Below are 22292 nucleotides of genomic sequence, written 5' to 3'. Positions count from 1 at the left end.
GGAGGCCAAGGCAGGCGGATCACCTGATGTTGGGAGTTCGAGACCAGCCTGACCAACATGGAGAAACCCTGTCTCTACTAAAAATACAAAATAAGCTGGGCGTGGTGGCGCATGCCTGTAATCCCAGCTACTCGGGAGACTGAGGCAGGAGAATTGCTTGAGCCCGGGAGGTGGAGGTTGTGGTGAGCCGAGATCGTGCCATTGCACTCCAGCCTGGGCAACAAGAGTGAAACTCCATCTCAAAAAAAAAAAAAAAAAGAGAATTCTGGGATTTACATGTAGAGAGAGTCTATCCCTTTATGTACTGATGTCTATTTTTGGGCAGGGAAAGGGAAGCAAACTTTTCCTATTTCAAATTTTTCTTACCATTGAAAATCTCTCCCAGGGTCTTGGAGTCAAGGGACAAGACTGTCTGACACCGTTCTGCTTATTTTAATAGCTTCTATCACCATGTTGTTTTTAAGGCATTTATTATCTAGGACATAGGCACATAGCTCCTTATTCCCTAAAGACAAGTGATCTATAATTTTCTTCTTGCCACACCTGTGTTTTTTCCTGATGCCCACATTCAGTAGACTCCTCTAAAATGTCAAAAGATATTAAAAACCCTCACATGGGAGTAGTGGTATGTTGTCATCTGTGTATTGAGAAAATATATAATGATAAAAGGTTACAAATCAGTCATATTTGACAATAAGTTTGTAATTTATTAATCAGAACAGAATTGGAAAACATGGTAGGCATACATACGAGACAACCTAGGTAACTTTTAGTTTTTAAACCATGCTTGAGCCCATATTGAATTGTGAACTTCCTCATTAACTCTGTGCTCCTGCCTTCCCCATGCTGGAAACCTGTGATCTAGAACATAGTGCCACTCGGGGAGACTAATCCTTGGAGCTGGTAAAGAAGGAGTCTTTGAGTTTTGAGTCTTCCTTGAAAAGTTTTTTAGTTCTTTCCAATTCAGTCCTGGAAATAGCTGGTTATGGTGGTGAGAATAAGAGGTGAGATGTTGTGAGAATTGAATTCACTATTTCAGCTGCCTAACAGATTGCTTATCTGCAGTATGAAACAGTTATAGTTGGGCATTTGTAATGGAGAACATATAACTTAATTTACAAACTAGACAAGGTAGACTGTACAGTCTGCCTGAATAGTGGACTAGGGAACTGTTTTAATGAGTTAGAAAATGGTAAGTACTTCTGTGCTTCCAGTGGCATTCCCTGTAGCTGTGAATTAATTGAGAGCTTACTGAGTGCCAGGCATTATAATCACTAAGCACTTTTTATGAATATCTCATTTAGTTCTCACAGCAATCCAATGAAGTAGATACTATTATTATTTCTCTGCCACATATAAGAAAACTGGAGAAGTTAAGCTCAAGATTGCCCAGCCAGGAAAGGACAGAGCTGGGATTTGAACCCAGGATACCCAAGTCTAAACCTTTGGGCTTAGCTACTGCAAACCAAAAAGTATCTGAGATAGGCCTTAATCAACTTAGAAGTTTATTTTTCCAAGGTTAAGGACATGCCTGGGAGGAAGAAACATGGAATCACAGAAACAATCTGTGGTCTGTACCTTTCTCCAAAGATGATTTTGAGGACTTCAATATTTAAATGGGAGAAGTGGGCTGAAGAGGAAATAGGGAGGGTATAATTCCCATGTTGGAAGAGAAAGGAGCAGGTAGCGGGATAGTCAATTACGTGTTGAGTACATTTGCACTTTTCCCAGGATAAGGTGAACATGGAGTAGCTACCTGTGGAGATATTTAACCTTTTATCCGGCGTAGGAACAAAAGGAAAGGCAGCTTCTTGCATAACTCAGCTTTCAGCTTTATTTTTTCCTTTTGGCAGAGTGAATTGGGGTCCCGAGTTTTTTATTTTCCTTTCAAACTACAAAGCTAAAGTGCTTCCCACTTTTACCTTCCTGTAAGAGATAAACACTTTTTCTTCTCTTACACAGTCAACACAACACAGAACATTTCACCTCTGGAAGTGATTTTTCCCCATACACCAGGGAGTTTTCCATCGGACACAAACTGGGTGTTCTATAATTCAATTCATATCTGACATTGTCTCCCTGGAAATAGCCTCAGATCCCACAAGTTAAAGGCCCAGTCCCACAAGACTTTCCTCACTTCAGATGCCTGTCACAGTCCCCAGGTTAGGACCTGTACTTCTGACCAATCAGCTAGAAATTGGGGGTTCTTATGACTCCCCTCCTTGAGTTCCATTAATTTGCTAGAGCAGCTCACAGAACGCAGGGAAACACTTTACTTACGTTTACCTATTTAGTATAATAAAGAATATTACAAAGATCCAGGTGAAGAACCAGATGGAAGAGATGCATAGGTCAAGGTACGTGCTTCCATGGCCTCTGTGGGTGTGCCACCCTCCCCAAACCTCCACTTGTTCAGCAACCAGGAAGCACTCTGAACCCAGTCCTTTTGGGTTTTCATGGAGACCTCATTATATAGGAATGATTGATTACATCATTGGCCACTGGTGATTAACTCAACCTTTAGCAACTGTGAGCGCCTCTCTCCTTCCCCTTGTTAGGGGGGTGGGCAGGTGGGGCTGGTAGTTCCAATCCTCTAATCACAAGGTTGGTTCCCTGGAAACCACCCCCTTTCTGAGGCTACCCAGGAGCACCCCTCAACCCCTTACAGCAGTCATCTCATTAACATACAGAAGACACCTCACTTTGGAGATTCCAAGGGTTTTAGGAGCTGTGTGCCAGGAATCAGGGACCCAAAACCAAACATGTGTTTCTTGTTATAAATCATAACATCACACCTCCCATCCTTCTTGCCCATTATTTCTGGTTAATTTTCATACTGTTTGCTTCCTAACTGAAAAATTTTCTATGATTCCTCACTGACTGAGGAGGAAGCATAATGCTTTTATCTTGGCCTCCGTGGCCCACCCAGCCTGGGCCATTGTTATTCTCATTACTTCCCCAGGGAAAGCCTTCCTGTAGCCAGACTGTTCGTGGGGTTTCCTAACAGAAGGCTTATCTCTGCAAGTGGGTTTCTGTGGTTACTTAGCCTAGAAAACCCTTGCCATTATTTCTAGCCGCAAATTAATTTAATTCAACAAACATTTGTTGCAGGATGTATCTGGGCCAAAGAGACCTGGTCCCTTTAGAAATTTCCAGAGCTGATAAGCCATGGTCCTTGTCCTTCAGGGGATCACAGCAATAACGTGACGTATCCTTCCAGGCTGTGCTCAGTTTCTCCACTGCAGCCTTCTATGACCGCATTAAATGTCAGCCAGATTTGTTTCTGAGGTCTGAGAGCATTTAATCACATATGGCCTTGAATTGCTAGTTAGCCTTCCACCTATACTGGAATGTTGCTACTTAAAAGTGTTTTTATTGTCAATTATATCCTAAAACCAGGATAGAATATTTTATTGGATTGCAAATAAATTTGTGTCATGTGTTTTACCAGCATCAAAAAGAAAAAGACACTGTAATTTATAGGGTCAGGAAACACTCTTAAACCTGGCTAGACTGTTAATTAATTTAAGGGAAAAGAAGAATCTCTGTTTTCTCCAAACGTTTTCATCCCACCAGGTGGAAAAGGATGCTGGAACTTAAGAACAGCCTAAGCATGTGCAGGAGGAAACGAGGAAATGACACCGTTCAGGGATTTTTCATGTAACGAGGCACCCAGTGTAACTAACACCATGACAGGGAAATGGTTGACTGAAATTCCTCACCCTGTTACCCAGCACGCTCAAAGTGCGCTGGAACACCTTCCAGAAAGGCCAGCCTCAGAAGCAGGTCAGCTTAAGGAGCAGCAAGCATACGCCAGGCCAGTGTCTCTGGGGGATTGGCGAGGAGAATGTCCCTGGACTTCTGCATCATACCCTGACAGCTGTGCTTCCCATTCAATGAAAAGAAAGGGAGGCTACTAACTGAGAGGTGATGTCATTCTTTTGTCCTCTATCTATAAAATGAAGAGTTGGACTAAATGAGTTTAAAGTCCTTTCTCTTTTCTTATGATGATGGTATTCTGTTAATAGCTTCATGCTTTTCCCTGGTGTGTATAAAACAAAGCATGCTTGCTTTGTTATAATTTCACAAGCTCCCATGCACAGCAAAGGTTATAGCCTAGAATATTCACTTGTCATCAATTTTCTCAGAACTTTCCTCCTTAGACTATGCTGTGAAATAGCAGTTTTGCTTTTCTTAATATCTTTTTCACTTTTTACTGATTTCCAAACACAATGTTCCATTTGAAATGGCTTAGCCCCTAAAACTTTGGAAACTCCTTCATGTCCTAGGCTGAGCTCCTGTCACCATTCAGAACTCCTGTCTCATACACAGCCACCAACACACACATTTAGCATCTGGACAACAGCAACAATCTCTATCATTTGCGCGATCACTGTATTCTAGTGGGCTTCTGTATATTGTGAGACTTTGTAAATATTATCTCTGGTCCTTATAATATCAATAGGATTGTAAGCATTATTATTTCCATTTTACATATGAGAACATTGAGGCCTACAAAGTTTAGGAGACTCAGGGTGAGCTAGTGAACAGCTAGCTGGTACAACTTAGGTTCGCTTGAAATCAAAGTCAATAACCTTTTTAGAAGCAAAGCTGGAGGACAACAGGAAGAAGGGCTGACCTCTCTGAGTGCATTTTCTACAAACGGTGCCTTTTGGATAATTTTGTTGCCACAATGGAAAGACATTAGAGGAGGTCTGTGAAAACAAGAGTACAGAACGTGTAGGTATTGTGGTCTCAAGGCACCTCTTCCATGAACCCACCTTCAAATCAATGACACAGGTCCTGCCCCCGTGTCTTCCTCCCCCAAGATCATTTCTCATAGATTTTTCATCCCATCGGTGCTATCTTCTACTGCACCAACTGGGAGATTCACAGGTGGAAATTATGAGTGGAGAAACCTGTTCCTAATGCCTGTGACTATGTGCTCAAGTGTGGACATGGGCTTTTGGATGTTACAGCCTAGTCTGAAGACAGATGTTCCCTACCCAACTCTGTGGCAAATCTTGTTATAAAGTGGAATAAGCTTTCCTGATGTGAACAGAGCTTCTAATTAACCTCCTCCATATACTGTGTTCAGGTTTTGCAAATTAGATCTCTTTGAAGTGAAGTGCACCTTTATTCTAACTAACGTATGTACTCACAGGCGAGTCCCACCTATCCAGTTTTACAAACCTTACCTTACATCTCATTGACCTTGAATGTCCCTAAGAAAGGTCCCACCAGGGCTGCTAGTGTCCAGCAGTTGGGAAGTTCCAGCCTGGGGAGGATGTTGGGGCCAGGGTGGGGAGAGCCTGTCTTGTAGTAGAGGCTACAGCTGTGGCTAATCTGTGATTTAGCCAGCTGCTGCAGCTGCCGAAAGGCTTCCTTGCATGGAAAAACTATTTCATAATCTCCAGATCCCTTTTTGGTAGAAAGAGGTTTCAGTCCTGCAAAGCTGGCCTCTTCCAGCAATGTGGCCTATCATGGAGGTCCCATCTCTGAGGCCTTCCTCCCATTCCTGTGTCTCAGCACCTGATCCCCAGCGGGGGAATGGTCAAGGAGAGCAAGCTCTGTGAAGAGCCCCTTCTGAGTTGAGTTGCTGTGGTTAGAGAACTGAGAGAAAAGGGAAGGCAGGGGGCCAAGAGCTGTGACTGGCACTGTGAGCTTGGAGAAGTCACATCTCCTCTCTTACACTTCTTTAAACCTCCAGGTCTCCTATAACCCTGGGCATAATATGATTCAGTTTTACCTTCCTACTCTTCATACCCAAGATGCTGTTTCCTGGTTCTTCTCCATCCCTTGAGTGCTCTGGGACTGGTGGGAGAGAAAGGAGCTACAGAGCTGGCTGCTGCTTCCTCTTTCCACCCATGTGGACATGATGGATCTTTCCTTTATTTATTTACTTTTATTTATTTGTTATTTTTATTTATTTATTTTGAGACTGAGTCTTGCTATGTCACCTAGGCTGGAGTGTGGTGCATGATCTCGGCTTACTGCAACCTCTGCCTTCCAGGTTCAAGCCATTCTCGTGCCTCAGCCTCCCGAGTAGCTGGGATTACAGGCATGTACCACCCTGCCCGGCTAATTTTTTGTGTTTTTAGTAGAGACAGGGTTTTGCCATGTTGGCCAGGCTAGTCTCGAACTCCTGGCCTCAAGTGATCCACCCAGCTTCACCTCCCAAAGTGCTGGAATTACAGGTATGAGCTGTTGTGCCTGGCTATGATATATTTTTCAATACACACAGGCAGCACCAACCCCACAAAGCCACAGGCCTCTGCTGTGGGTCCTGGAAGCAATGGTAGCAAGCACCAATCTGGGGCAGGGAGATGGGGTGGGAGGCACTGCTGGGACCTGGGGTTGTACAGATGTGGATGCTTTTGAGAAGGTGAGGGCCATGAACTTCACGAGCAGGACTGCTAGGGTGTTCTTGCTCGCTTCTTCCTGCCTCCTTAGTTTTCCATTTCCACTTTGTCACTAATTTCCCCAGATTGAGATATTGGTTTTGGATGGCTCTTGTCATCTCTTCCCTATGACATGCAGGATCATGTCTTGCACAGAAAGTTGTAACAGGATGGGGAGAGAGTTCTCTCTATCGTTGCACTCTTTTCCTTGACTGTCCTCTTAGAGCCTGCTGGAGCCTCCAGAGGCCCTGGCCATAGGGTCAGACAGTGGGTGCCTGCATCCTAATTGTCCACTCTGTCATTCCTGGAGGCCCACAAGTGGCAGACTATTGTGAGACTATTGGCTCTGAGCTCACAGTGCCAGTCACCGTGAGACTATTGTCTCACAAGGCAATAGTTCAAGAACGAGTTTCTCTCTCTAGTTACTGTCTATTACTGCTGCTGGATTTCATGTCACAGTAACCTTTCAGTTCACACTTTATTTATAATTTATTACTATTATTAGTTTCAAAGGAAAATGCTATTGATAGTGCTGCTTAGGACATAGACATATAAAGTGGAAATGTATAGTCTTTGTTAGATAAGAATGAGTTCAAATCTTGGCTCTACCACTTAATGTATCCAAAAGCAAACGCTTGGTCCTCTTCCTCTCCCCACTCCCTACTGCAAATGCTTCCCTCCCTCAGATATCCCTGTCTCTATAAATGGCCACTCCATTTTGCAAATTACTGGGGCCCCAAGCCAACAAATCATTCATTGTATCCCATGTTGAATCCATCAGCAGATTATGACAGCCTTACCTTTGAAAGCTCCAAAGCCAGCCTTCCCCATGACCCTCATTACTGCTGCAGTGGCCTGCACCCCCACCATCTTGCATATACACCACTGAAGCAGCCTCCTGGGTGACCTTCACTCTTGGTTCACTAGAGTGAGTATTCTCCTCAGAAGCCAGAGGGATCCTTTGATAGCCCAAGTCAGATCAGGTCATTCTTCTTTTCAAAGCCCCCAGAGACTTCTCTTGTTACTTAGTGTAAAAGACAATGTCATTACAATGGCCTTCAAGGCCATCCATAGTCCACTGTCCCTCTCACTTCCCTGGCCTCCCCTCCAGCCGCTTGACTTAACTCTGTCTAGATGCACTGGCCTCCTTGCTGTTGCTTGAACACATGAAGCAGGACCTTGGGTTAGCAGGGACATGTGTCAAAGAAAAAGTGAGAGATTTTCTAAGGTCATGGGCTCAGGATATGTTCTTGGGAAGCACAGTCTCTAGGACACAGCTGGCATATTGTTCTGGGTTAGTTCTTTTTGAATATAAGCTCCACATTGGCGGGGATTTCTGACTGTTTTGCTCATTGATAACTCTTAAATGTCATTACATTCCCTGACACATAATGGATGTTCAGTGAAGTGCTGTTGAATGAATGAAGTGAGTTTTGGAGATTTGTATTTGAAAAGAGAGAGAGGAGCATGTGTAGATAAAAGTGCCAGGTCTGGAAACTGTGATTTGGAAGCAATGAACAGGGGAGGTGATGTTGTTTTGATTTGAGGAGAACTAGGGAGGGGAATGATGACTCTTCTTGAATACTTGCTGGTTGGTCTTCTGGAAGGGGAATTAGATGTATTCTCTCTGTCTACCTAGGGTAGACAATTAGAAGGAGTTATATTTGAAGGAGTTTTCTCTAATATGTTCAGTAGTCTGAAAATGGAAAATGGAATGGATTGTGTTGTCTATTGGAGAGTCCTTTCTTAGTTTAGGGTTCAAGCAGAAGCCAGTTGTCCACTTGTCACTGATGATGGAGAGACCCCCTTGTATTGCATAAACTATTGAACTAGGTCACCCAGGTGAACTAGATCTTTAACAATCTATGATCTTGACTAACCAACTGGTTTCTCTGATTTTTCTTTCTCATGTGTTTTTATGAAGAAATTGACAGTCCAACCAATGTTGTCACTGATCGAGTGACTGAAGACACAGCAACTGTCTCCTGGGACCCAGTGCAGGCTGTCATAGACAAGTATGTGGTGCGCTACACTTCTGCTGATGGGGACACCAAGGAAATGGCAGTGCACAAGGATGAGAGCAGCACTGTCCTGACGGGCCTGAAGCCAGGAGAGGCATACAAGGTCTACGTGTGGGCTGAAAGGGGCAACCAGGGGAGCAAGAAAGCTGACACCAATGCCCTCACAGGTAACAGAAGGACGGGAGCATAAATAGGTTTCCTCATGGCAGGGAGAAGGTTGATTTTTGAATCAGGAGGTCATTGCTCACCTGGCATCAGCTCTTTTGTTTGCAGGAGTGGGGAGGAGGGTTGCAAAACCAATTTTGATTTTCATAATTATATATATTTTTCCTTTTTAACATCAAACAAAAGAGATCAGCTTTTTCACTTGATGCAGAAGGTCATACTTATTTGAGTTGGAATTCCGTATGCAACCCCCTCAGAATAGAGTAACACTTCCTAATTTTCATTTTTTAGATGTGAAAACTCAAAACATTGGGCTGACAGTGAATTTGAATGCTTATCTCAGTTTGCAGTGGCTGTGCAGGCACTTTGCATATAATCTGGAGCTCTCTTTTAGACCATGGAAATAGTTTGCATCCTGAGTCAACATTTACTAAATGGACCAATTCTTCCTTAAAGCTTTCAGAAGCCATGAGGGTTCTCATACTTCACCCAGTCATTCTGCTCAGTTTGCGCCTGCAGGGGTCCTGGGACTATACTGGGACATAGCCCAGCCATTCTTTCTGCTTAAATCCTCTCCTGGTGCTTCTCTGAATTTAGAGCAGCCTGATCCTGGTGCCCGCATGAGGTTCCAAAACACCTGGCAGGAAATCAGAGGGAAAGGCTTCGCTTATTGTTTGCATTCTATTCTGGACAGTTACTGAGTATAGAGACTCTTAGAGAAGCAGAGAGATGGTTAGGAATATGGTTTCAGAAAATTGACTGTCCAGGTTTTAACCCCAGCTCTGCCATTGACTAGCTGAGTGGCTTTGAGCAAGTTACTTTACTTCCGTTCCTGTTTCTTATGGCACAAGTGAGAGCAATGATTTTTTAGAATGTTAATCAGTATTTGGCTCTTGAAAGATTTCGTGGTGCACAGCCTCCTAGATCCATGTGGGCCTCAATAGTTGACCTCTTCTTCAGGGGAGCAGAGAAGATATTGACAGTAAGGATGGTAATATCTAAATCTGTTTAAAGTCAAAGTCAGCAAATTTCTGTAAAGGACCAGATAGTAAATATTTTTGGCTTTGGAGGTCCAACAGTTTCTATTGCAATTACTTAACTCTGCCATTGGAGCATGAAAACAGCCACAGACAATGATGTGTAAATGGACTGGTGTGACTGTGTTCCGATAAGACTTTATTGATAAAGATTGACAGTGGATCAGATTTGGCCTGTGGGTTGTAGATTGCCCCTACTGGTTTACATTACACGTGACTCTCTGTTTACTAGGATTTTGAGTGTCATGAAAAGAAAGAGCATTTGGGTCAGCATTTTTGTTTGTTTGTTTGTTTTGTGTTTGAGACAGAGTCTTGCTCTCTTGCCCAGGCTGGAGTGCAATGGCGCAATCTAGGCTCACTGCAACCTCCATCTCCCGGGTTCAAGCGATTCTCCTGCCTCAGCCTCCCAAGTAGCTGGGATTTCAGGCACCCGCCACCATGCCCAGCTAATTTTTGTATTTTTAATAGAGACGGGTTTTCACTGTGTTCCCCAGGCTGGTCTCGAACTCCTGAGCTCAAGCAATCCACCCGCCTCGGCCTCCCAAAGTGCTGGGAAATACAGGCGTGAGCCACCACGCCCGGCCCATTTTTAAAACAAAGGAAATTGGAATAGAGAAGAACCTTCCCTTTTCTTAGGCGGTGGTGGTGTGAGCAGCAGGGAGCCTCTGGAGGGTGGCATTGCCACTGGGAAGGGGTCAGACAAGAGCTGAGCTCTGGGGGCACAAACATGAAGGACGTGGTTCACGCCTGTATGGCATTCACAATCCTCTGGGTAGAGAAGACAAGTTAAAAAGATAAAGGACAGTGAGTTATGTTCTAGAGCAAACAAATGTCCCTGGAGCTATGGGAAACTGAAGAAAGGGGACCTACCACAGACTAGGACAGGATAGGGGTCATGCAGGCTGTGGGAGGAGGTGACACCTGAACAAAGCCTGGAAGGACGGGTGGGAGTCAGCAGTGGAGGCAGCATATGCAGAGGCTAAGTTGTGAGAATATGACAGGTTAGGTCATCTCAAGGGGTTTTAATGGAGGGCCGGTCTGTGTGTTTGGTGCACTAGTGAAGGATGAAGCCAGCTCAGAATCCTGGGTGCTAAATCATTTGTCCTCATGTCAGATGTCTGTGGTGCATGCTGAACTTTGCTTCCTAGGGTGAGTCACTGCATGTGGCTATGCATTCCACCATGCTGGCCTGTCCCCCTTGGCAAGTGGTCCTGTGCAGATATGAAATGCAGGTGCTGTCACAAAAAGTACAGCCTTTTTTGAGGAGGTAGTTTCTAAAAGAGGATAATAAAGTCATGCTAACCATACACACAATTGCTTGGATTTTTGACTCCCTAAGGATGTACATTTTGAGGAGAAAGTGGTATTTCATGCCTCAAATGCCATTAATAATAACAACTTATATTTAAGCATTTGCTATGCAATATCTCATTTACTATCACCATAACCTATGAGGTAGGTAGTGGTATTTCTTTCTTCATAGAGTTGAGGAGACAGACACTTAAATTACATGGCTTGTCCAAAGTTAGCCACCAGGAAGAGATGGAGCCCAGGTTCTAACCCACTTTAATCACAGAGAAACCCAGACAGATTCTACAAGTTTGATTCTTTTTATTAGACCAGACCTCAGATACTATCAATTAAAAAGTCTCCTGGTTCTCTGGCCACAGATGTAATGTTTTATATGGAAAGAACTGATGGCTACTACTTCTAGGATATTTTTCTTCTCAAAGAACATATTAGAGCAGATGTAGAGGTTTATTCAGTATAATTGCTTTCTAGTACAAGGAGTCAGGAACTAGAAGAATATGTTATATAAATCCAGGGTAAAGGAGAAATTTGAATGTGAAGACCAATTATTTTTATCCCAAAGCGACTTCCGGGAAAAGTTTATAGAGTTGATAAAGATGCTGGCTTTGTCTGAAAACTCCACTTCTTATTAAATGTTATTAGCTTATTACTGGAATTTCAGACCATTTGCTTAATTAGACCTTTACATTAACTCAATCATCGACATATTAGAGACTCTGACATTTGTTGAGGTTATCACTTTGACTGTGTTCGTGCTGTCTTTATGGAATTAGAGGGTGGTAAAGGCTACATTCTTCTTTCATCTCTCTCTTAAAGAAATTGACAGCCCAGCAAACCTGGTGACTGACCAGGTGACTGAGAATACCGCCACCATCTCCTGGGACCCGGTACAGGCCACCATTGACAAGTACGTGGTGCGCTACACCTCTGCTGACGACCAAGAGACCAGAGAGGTTCTGGTGGGGAAGGAGCAGAGCAGCACTGTCCTGACAGGCCTGAGGCCAGGTGTGGAGTACACAGTGCATGTCTGGGCCCAGAAGGGGGACCGAGAGAGCAAGAAGGCTGACACCAACGCCCCGACAGGTAACAAAAGAGAGATGGTCAACTGGAATTGAGTTTTAGCTTGGGGATTTGAATAGGTATGGTATCAAAGGATGTGGCCTGAGCAGAAAGACTTTGCAATTAGAAGTCTTAAAGATGAAAGAAAGACTGAGCTCTCGTGGTGATGGTGGTGGGCTGCTCTTTCCTGACAGTGATGAGCTGTTCATGAGACCACTTGGCCCACTGAAAGAGAGAAGTAAAGTCTTATAGTAACAATGCTTTTAGCAGAAGATGGGTACAGGATCTGGTCATTGCAGTGCTTGTGATAATATTTTTAGAGTGCTCATCAGTGAAGTATCCCTTGATAAAATGTTATGTTAGGAACCCTAAATGTCATGGCAGCTGTTTAATTGGAGGTTGTGATGTGCCATATGCTGCTGAGAAGACATCGTTCCTCCAACATTTTAGGGAACTGAAAGCCAAGAAAGAATGCCTCATTTATAATGATTCCTCCTTTGACGTTCAGAACCAAGGGCTACTTTCTCCTTAGACTCCCAGCGGAGACTCAGGATGAGAATGCCATTGCCTTGTTCTAAAAGAGCTCCGGAAGATGAAAATGATGAAGATGGGGGTAAGGATATGTTTTCCATGGCTTCAGAGCTTAAACCTTTCCAAACATTTTCCTTCCAGATATTGACAGCCCCAAAAACCTGGTGACTGACCGGGTGACAGAGAATATGGCCACTGTCTCCTGGGACCCGGTGCAGGCCGCCATTGACAAGTACATGGTGCGCTACACCTCTGCTGATGGAGAGACCAGGGAGGTTCCAGTGGGGAAGGAGCAGAGCAGCACTGTCCTGACAGGCCTGAGACCGGGCATGGAGTACATGGTGCACGTGTGGGCCCAGAAGGGGGCCCAGGAGAGCAAGAAGGCTGACACCAAGGCCCAGACAGGTAAGGAGTGTGCATTATTGCTGTGCCGATGCCATGCTCAGGGTCTGTCTACATGGGGTTTTCTTCTCTGACCTTGGCATAAAGGGGGACTTTATGGAAGAGCAGGTTGGTATCCTCCCATAATACATTGTGTCCCCCTCACTTCCTTTTACTGGCCTCTCTTAGAATGCCTAAGTGGTGGTCTCCAAACTCTGGTCTTTAAAGATGGCTGGTCACTGCACATAATTCTTTGTTCTTTCTTTGCCTGAGTACCTTTGTCATTAACACACTAACTGCTTCACCTTGACAAGGAGTAAATATTAAGAAGTAACTATCATGCTGAGGGAGCCAGACGTAGGGATTGTGATCAATCCCTTAAAAAAAATTCCTCACCTGTTTAAACCCTTTGCAAGCTTGTTTGTTTTTGTTCCTGCCATCTGAATGAATGTTTTAGGCAGAAATAATAACAGTGTTTCATTAGCTAAAAATAAGCAAATATCTAGTCATTTTTAGTCCCCCAGATGTAATTATGTCTATTTTCATGTAATAGTCCCTACTTCCCTACATGAAATCTTCTCCTCTCTCTCGGCTTGGGCCACCTGTGGGCCAGCTGCCTGCTCCAGGCAGGGGACACGCACAATTTCTCTTGTATTTTCTGCTGTGTACCTCAAGCACTGCTCTTCTAGCTTGCTGTATGCAGTTTCTCACCCATTTATCTTTGGCGTTGCTGGGAGAGGTAAACTGATGAGAGGTGAGGGGTGAGGATGGGCAGAAGTGAAGGGTCAGGAAGGAAGAGAGGTGAAGGGTCAAGGGGAAGGAGAGGTGAGGGGTCAGGAGGAGAAGGGGTAAGGGGTCAGGAGGAGGAGAAGTGAGGGGTCAGTAAGGAGGAAAGGTGAGGGGTCAGGAAGAGGAGAGATGAGGCATCAGGAGGAGGACAAGTGAGGGGTTGGGAAAAGGAGAGGTGAGGCATCAGTAAGAGGAGAGGTAAGGGTCCTGGAAGCGGAGAGATGAGGGCTCAGGAGGAGGAGAGGTGAGGGGTCAGGAGGAGGAGGGGTAAGGATCCCAGAAGAGGAGAGATGAGTGTTCAGGATGGGGAGAGGTGAGGGTTCAGTAAGGGGAGAGGTGAGGGTTCTGTAAGAGGAGAGGTGAGGGTTCAGGAGGGGGAGAGGTGAGGGGTCAGGAGGAGGAGAGGTGAGGGCTTAGGAGGAGGGGGGGTGAGGGGTCAGGAGGGGCAGAGGTGAGGGGTCAGGAGGAGGAGAGCTGGGGGGTCAGGAGGGGGAGAGGTGAGGGGTCAGGAGGAAGAGAGGTGAGGGGTCAGGAGGGGAGAGATGAGGGCTCAGGAGGGGAAGAGTTGAGGGGGTCAGGAGGGGAAGAGGTGAGGGGTCAGGACGAGGAGAGGTGAGGGGTCAGGAGGAAGCTAAGTGAAGGGTCAAGAGAGAATAGAGCCCAGGGGTTAGGGAGGAGGGAGCTGGGGTCGTGGAAAGTCATGCTTGACTGTAACAGGTGTTTGGGCCTGCCCTGGAGCCTGACGAGTGCTAAAGCTGACTCGGTCATGAAGCACTTCTGTGCTCCTCTTCTACTTGGGTCTCTCACTGTAGGCAAATGCCTGTCTTCCACTGGTCTCTTACTCCCCTTCCTCTGCCAATACATCAAGGGTTCCCCCAGCGCCTCTCTGGTGGGGTCACCTTGCCCCTCTAGGTGGTCCTCTTGGACAGCTTCCCAGGCCTACCTTGCTGTGCTAGGCCCAAGTCTGGTCCATGGAGAACGTGCATGCATCCTTTGTCCATTCAACCAGATGCACAGCTCTTTTGCAATGCTACAGCCTGTCTTTGCTCTGTGTCAGAGCAACCAGCTATTTTCTTATCTCTTAGATATTTTAGCATATGTCAGACACCAGCCCGTATGATTCCCCAAGCTTTGGGCTTTCTCACCCTTGGCACTATTGCTATCTTGGGGTGGATAATTCTTTGTTGCAGAGGTCTATCTTGTGCATTGTAAGATGTTTAGCAGCATCCCTGATGTCTCCCCCTATCCCACACTGAGTTGTGACAACCAAAAGTGTCTCCAGACATTGCTGACTGCCCCTGGTTGAGAACTGCTGCTCTAGGGTATGCAAAACAAAGTCTGTAAGGGATTCCATTGAAAACTGCTTATTCAAGGCTTGGGCCTCACCCATGGGACTCACAGTGTATATTTTTCCAAATAAATCCCTTCTTCAAGTCCCACCTCATTGGCTTCTCCAATGTCTTTTATAGGGTGAAAATGATTGGTCAGCCAAGGGTCACAAAACTGTTGTTGATCTTGCCTTGACTGTGGTTCCTCAGGTTGGAATGTAGATATCCATTTTCTTGGGGTTACAGCCTAAAGCAACATGTGTAATAGGACGTATGAGCAAGTGACTTTGGGAAAACGGCTTTTGCAATGAATTATTTAGAACAAAGAAATGCTAGTTTTTTTTTTGGTGAATGTATTTTTAAGTGTCTTCTATGTATGTGGTATGGAGGAGCATAATTTCTTGTATTTATAATGTATCAACAAACTGGTGCTAATAATGATAGCTTATGGTCATTGGGCATCTACTCAGTGCTAAGAACTCATAATAGACATTTGTTTCTTTTTTAAAAAAAGATACATAATAATATACATATTTATAGGTACATGTGATATTTTAATACATGCATGCAATGTGTGATGATCAAATCAGGGTAATCAGGATATCCATCAGCTCAATATTTGGCATTTCTTTGAGTTAGAAACACGTCAAATCTTCTCTTCTAGCTATTTTGAAATGTACAGTAAATCATTGTTAACTGTAGTCATCCTGTGTCCGGAATTGGTGGGTTCTTGGTCTCACTGACTTCAAGAATGAAGCTGCGGACCCTCGCGGTGAGTGTTACAGCTCTTAAGGTGGCGTGTCTGGAGTCTGTCCCTTCTGATGTTCAGATGTGTTCGGAGTTTCTTCCTTCTGGTGGGTTCGTGGTCTCTGGTCTCGCTGGCTCAGGAGTGAAGCTGCAGACCTTCGCGGTGAGTGTTACAGCTCTTAAGGCAGCGCGTCTGGAGTTGTTTGTTCCTCCCGGTGGGCTCGTGGTCTTGCTGGGCTCAGGAGTGAAGCTGCAGATCTTCGTGGTGAGTGTTACAGCTCATAAAAGCAGCGTGGACCCAAAGAGTGAGCAGTAGCAAGATTTATTGCAAAGAGCGAAAGAACAAAGCTTCCACAGTGTGGAAGGACCCGAGCGGGTTGCCAATGCTGGCTAGGGCAGCCTGCTTTTATTCTCTTGTCTGGCCCCACCCACATCCTGCTGATTGGTAGAGCCGAGTGGCCTGTTTTGTCAGGGCGCTGATTGGTGCGTTTACAATCCCTGAGCTAGATACAAAGGTTCTCCACATCCCCATCAGATTAGTTAGATACAGAGTTTTGACACACAGGTTCTCCAAGGCCCCACCAGAGCAGCTAGATACAGAGTGTCGATTGGTGCACTCACAAACCTTGAGCTAAACACAGGGTGCTGATTGGGGTATTTACAATCCCTGAGCTAGACATAAAGGTTCTCCAAGGCCCCACCAGAGCAGCTAGATACACAGTGTTGATTGGTGCACTCACAAACCTTGAGCTAAACACAGGGTGCTGATTGGTGTATTTACGAACCTTGAGCTAGATACAGAGTGCCGATTGGTGTATTTACAATCCTTGAGCTAGACATAAAGGTTCTCCACGTCCTCACCAGAGCAGCTAGATACAGAGTGTCGATTGGTGCACTCACAAACCTTGAGCTAAACACAGGGTGCTGATTGGGGTATTTACAATCCCTGAGCTAGACATAAAGGTTCTCCAAGGCCCCACCAGAGCAGCTAGATACAGAGTGTCGATTGGTGCACTCACAAACCTTGAGCTAAACACAGGGTGCTGATTGGTGTGTTTACAATCCCTGAGCTAGATATAAAGACTCTCCACGTCCCCACCAGACTCAGGAGCCCAGCTGGCTTCACCCAGTGGATCCTGCACTGGGGCTGCAGGTGGAGCTGCCTGCCAGTCCCGCGCCATGAGCTCATACTCCTCAGCCCTTGGGTGGTCGATGGGACTGGGTGCCATGGAGCAGGGGATGGTATTCGTCGGGGAGGCTCAGGCTGCACAGGAACCCACAGAGGCGGGGGAAGGCTTAGGCATGGTGGGCTGCAGGTCCCGAGCCCTGCCCCGCGGGAAGGCAGCTAAGGCTCGGTGAGAAATCGAGCGCAGCGCCAGTGGGCTGGCACTGCTGGGGGACCCAGTACACCCTCCGCAGCTGCTGGCCCGGGTGCTAAGCCCCTCACTGCCCGGGGCCAGCAGGGCTGGCCGGCTGCTCGAGTGCGGGGCCCTCCAAACCCACGCCCACCTAGAACTCCAGCTGGCCCGCAAGCGCCATGTGCAGCCCCGGTTCCTGCTCGCACCTCTCCCTCCACACCTCCCCGTAAGCTGAGGGAGTGTGCTCCAGCCTTGGCCAGCCCAGAAAGGGGCTCCCACAGCGTAGTGGTGGGCTGAAGGGCTCCTCAAATGCTGCCAAAGTGGGAGCCCAGGCAGAGGAGGTGCCAAGAGCAAGTGAGGGCTCTGAGGACTGCCAGCATGCTGTCACCTCTCAATCCCCCCTCTAAACAGGACACCCCAACTGCTGTTGGCAATTTGGCCGATGACCACTCTAGCTACTTCCTGCTGGATGGGGCAAAGAAGGGGCCCTGCAGTTGTGGTGTCCTTCAGAGGGGAACTCTCTAGGCCAGGGGAAGTGCCAGCGGGTCGATCCAGGGGTCCTCGGTAGAAGTTGTTAGTTGAACTCATTTGGGGTTCCATTTGTAAGACCATCTGTAGCTTGATGGCCTCGATTCTAGAGGAAACAAATTTGACAAGAAGGTTAAAAATACAGGGCCCAAAGGCGAGTAACAGCAAGATGGCTGCCACAGGACCTAGAAAGGGGAGAAGCCATGTTGCCTAACTCCAGAAGTTGGTATAAGAATTTGAAAGGCGTTGTCTGATTTCAGAAGCCTTTTCCTGTAAACGCCGGGCAGCATCTCATACTATCCCTGACTGGTTAGTGTAAAAACAACACTCTTCCCCTAAGAAGGTGTAGCATCCTCCTTTTTCAGCAGTGAGGAGGTCTAGGCCTCCGCGGTTTTGGAGAGTCACTGCTGCCAAAGAGTCTATTTGGGATTGTAAAGTAAGGATAGATTTCATTATTTCTTGCAAACTGTCTGAGAGGCAGATATGGGTTGAAGATCCACATAAGTAGAATATGCCTTGGCTGGGTAGATAAAAATTTACCCTGGCTTTTAAAGGAATGGGATACGCTGTTTTTTTCTTTACTACTTCTATCTCTCTTTCTCTCTTTGACTTCTTCTTTGTCTTTTCCTTTCTTCTTAACTTTTTTTTTGACTTTCTGTGTCTGTCCCTCTTTCTCTCTGACTCATTTTTTTTGTCTCTGTTTCTGACTACCTCTTTCACTTTCTGTCTCTTTGTCTCTTCCTCTCTCTGTCTCTTTCTCTGACTTTCTCTTTCTCTCTTTTCTTCTTGCTGGTCTTTCCCTACCTCTGCCAGCCGCTTATGCTGCTATTCTCCCCTCTCCTTCCCATTTTGATGGCTTTGTCAGTGTAAGATTCCTACCTCTTTGTGTTTTTTTGCATTATGTGACTGTGCAGGCATTTTTTTGCCCTTCTAAATTGTCCTTCCAATGCCCAGACTTCAGTGTTGATTCCCTCCTCAAGTAGGGGACAACAAATGGGTAACTTGCTCCCCATATTTATGTAGATAATAGCTCCAGCCTTGGCTAATATATCCCTCCCTAATAAGGGTGTGGGACTTTCAGACATAACAAGAAAGGCATGTGAAAAGAGCAAAGTCTCCCAATTACAACTGAGGAGGTGGGAGAAATACCTGATTACAGGCTGTCCCAGGATTCCTCGGATGGTAACGGACCTTGAGGACAGTCGTCTAGGACAGGAGATTAACACTGAGAAGGCCGCGCCAGTATCCAGGAGGAAGTCAATTTCCTGGCCCTCAATAGTTAAACATACCCAGGGCTCAGTGAGGGCGATGACATGAGCTGGTGCTTGCCCCGGGCACCCTCAGTCCTGTTGTTGGATCATCTAGTTGGGGGCTTCTAACCCAGGGAACCTTCGTCCTCTGGGGCAGTGCACCTTCCAGTGATTGCCTCAGCATAGTGGACACGGATGAGGGGGCAGCTTGTTTCTTATTGGACAATCTTTTTTAAAGTGTCCTAGTAAACTGCACTGATAACAAGCCCTACCAGGTGATTGGCGTGCTCCATTTTCTGACCTCTCTGAACCACCAAGGTTTGTTTGTCTGAGGGCCATGACTAAGGCTGCGGCCTTTCTCTGATCTCACTTTTCCTTTTGGGCCTGTTCCTCTCGGTCCCTATTATAGAACACCGAGGTTGCCAGGTTTAATAATGTCTCTAGATTTTGTTCAGGGCCCAGGGCTTGCTTTTGGAGCTTTCTCCTGATATCTGCGACTGATTGGGTAATAAACTTATCTTTTAGAATCAATTGACCCTCGAGTGATTCGGGTGACAGGGGAGTATATTTTCTTAAGGCCTCTTGTAGCCGCTCGAGGAAGGCAGAAGGATTTTCTTCCTTTCCCTGGGTTATGGTGAATATCATTGAATAATTCATGGGCTTTTTCCCAATTCTCCTTAGTCTTTCGAGAACACAGGTCAACAGATGTTTACGACTCCAGTCCCCATGATCTGAGTCAAGGTCCCAGTGGGGATCCATAATGGGGATGGCTTGCTGACCAGTAGGGAAGTTGTCCCTTTCTTCGGCTGTCATTCTTTCATTTACTTGACTAGGATACCAGGTATCTCCAAACTCTCGGGCTGCAGCTAAAGCCGCATTCTTTTCATTAAAGGCCAGGGTTTGATCTAACAGTAGCATGACGTCTCTCCAAGTGAGGTCAAAGGTTTGCCCTAGACCCTGTAGGACATCTATGTACCTATCAGGATCATCTGAAAACTTCCCCAGGTCTGCCTTGATCTGCTTTAAATCAGAGAGGGAGAAGGGGACATGTACCCGGGTTGGGCCAAATTCCCCTCCCCCTACAGCTTGAAGGGAACATAACCGATAGCCTGGGGGTTTTTGTGGACCTTTGGAGATTTCTTTGCTTATTTCCTTCTGGGCAGGGGAGATTAGAGGAGGAGTATCATCAATAGGAAGGGGAGCTATAGGGAGGCTGGGATATGGGGGTAAGCTGAGGGGTCCTCCTGTGGGATGTAAATTGCAAGCTTTGCATAGTTGTGTATTCTCCCTCAATGAAAAGAAAGCTTGGACATAAGGTATTTCACTCCATTTGCCTTCCCTCTTACAGAAAAGATCAAGCTGCAGGATAGTATTGTAATTTGTGCTTCCCTCAGGTGGCCATTTTTCCCCATCAGAAAGAGAATATTGGGGCCAAGCCATAATGCAGAAAAAAATGAGCCTCCTCTTTTTCAGGGTTTGTGGGTCAAATTGATCCCAATGGCTTAGGATGCATTTCAAGGGTGAGCCTGTTGATGCCTGAGTGTTTCCCATATGAAAGACAAAACCACCCACGGTTTTGGTTTGTTTTGTTTCTCTCCCTGCCCAAGGACCCACAATGGTCCCGGGACCCTGCTGATCAGAATAGTTGTGTTCACCAACGCAGCAGCAGAAACAACCCCTGCCCAAGAACCCGCAACGGTCCCTGGACCCTGCTGATTGGAATAGTTGCACTCACCGACGCAGCAGCAGAAACACTAGTTTTCCTCCCAGACCACATGGAGGACCGAGGAAGGTCGGATTTAGTGGTCCTTACCGATGCATTCTCGAAAACCTGCACCCTTGCCTGTTCTTCTAGACCATAAGGAGGACCGACCAAGAAAAATCAGATTTAGTGGCCCTTACCGACGCATTCTCAAAAACCTGTTAGAGTCCTAAGCATTCTCCTGTTAGTATTGGGACTTTACCCCGTCCTATAAAGATGTTATGCCCCAAAAATGAAATGGAGGGCCATACCCTGAGGGAGGGAGGGCATCTTCAGCGTTGGAAGAGTGACACCTTTTGTCCTCACTTATATGAATAGGAAGGATACAATTTCTGAGGCTCCCCATATCCTAGCTTCAGGAATAACTTTTGTTAGGCCTATTAGTCTGAGGAGGGATCCTAAAATTCTAGGTAGTCCCCACTACGATGGGGTCTTGGGCAAAAACTGTGTCTTTCTGATTGGTGAGCCCGGGTGCCTAAAGAAGGTAACAGAGTCATGGAGTTTATACTAGAAATCATTCTTATAGGAGAAACTAGAAAAGCACCAGAGACAGGTAGCAATTTTTAGAAGCGGGTCTAGCCTCAGAGAAGAGAGGCGAGAGGAAGTTTGTCTGGCAGGCATTAGGACCGAGAGGGCAAGGGTCAGGATAGACAGAGTCTCGCTTGGGCAACATGCTTTTGAGAGTTCCACTCATGGCCGCAGGGTCAACCAACATGTTGTCGGGACCCGGGAGCGTCATGGCTTTCCTCTCTGTCGACCCTCGGCTCAGCCCAGAAGTACAGGAAAAGCAGAAGCTGGTTCTAGGCAAACCAACAGTCCCAACTCCGAAGAGTTGGGGGTTGTTAGAGAGCCCTTTCCCAGAAAGCCTGACACCCGTGTCTTTAGTCCGGCGGCCCACGAGTCACTTTTAACTGGCTGACAGGTGCCCGGTATTTAGCCCCCGAATTCTAAAGAAAGATAGGACAGAATAGCAAGTGAAAGGGGTCCGATGGTACTCACTGCTTGGCGATTGGCAAAGGTCTCACCGCTCGGAGATTGTCTCACCGCTTGGTGATAGGCGAAAGTCCCTTCGTGGTCGCCAAAACGTGTCCGGAATTGGTGGGTTCTTGGTCTCACTGACTTCAAGGATGAAGCCGCGAACCCTCGTGGTGAGTGTTACAGCTCTTAAGGTGGCACGTCTGGAGTCTGTCCCTTCTGATGTTCAGATGTGTTTGGAGTTTCTTCCTTCTGGTGGGTTTGTGGTCTCGCTGGCTCAGGAGTGAAGCTGCAGACCTTCGCAGTGAGTGTTACAGCTCTTAAGGCAGCGCGTCTGGAGTTGTTTGTTCCTCCCGGTGGGCTCATGGTCTTGCTGGGCTCAGGAGTGAAGCTGCAGATCTTCGCGGTGAGTGTTACAGCTCATAAAAGCAGCATGGACCCAAAGAGTGAGCAGTAGCAAGATTTATTGCAAAGAGCGAAAGAACAAAGCTTCCACAGTGTGGAAGGGGACCCGAGAGGGTTGCCAATGCTGGCTCGGGCAGCCTGCTTTTATTCTCTTTTCTGGCCCCACCCACATCCTGCTGATTGGTAGAGCCGAGTGGCCTGTTTTGTCAGGGCGCTGATTGGTGCGTTTACAATCCCTGAGCTA

At 46.4% G+C, this 22292-nt stretch overlaps 1 protein-coding gene across 2 annotated transcripts in view; it reads left to right on the top strand.

Moving 5' to 3' along the window:
• Window positions 1–22292, top strand: part of TNN (tenascin N) — an 80890-nt gene that overhangs the window by 18106 nt on the left and 40492 nt on the right. For both annotated transcript variants that reach the window (XM_003824686.5, XM_034941163.3), the window contains 3 exons: window positions 8326–8589; window positions 11752–12018; window positions 12667–12930. In XM_003824686.5, the coding sequence (XP_003824734.4) occupies window positions 8326–8589; window positions 11752–12018; window positions 12667–12930 (795 nt within the window). The remainder of the gene's footprint in view (window positions 1–8325; window positions 8590–11751; window positions 12019–12666; window positions 12931–22292) is intronic.

Source organism: Pan paniscus, chromosome 1, assembly GCF_029289425.2.
Source record: "Pan paniscus chromosome 1, NHGRI_mPanPan1-v2.0_pri, whole genome shotgun sequence".
Taxonomy (NCBI): domain Eukaryota; kingdom Metazoa; phylum Chordata; class Mammalia; order Primates; family Hominidae; genus Pan; species Pan paniscus.
The sequence above is the reverse complement of the archived record's forward strand: the minus strand, read 5'-3'. Positions and strand labels throughout refer to the sequence as shown.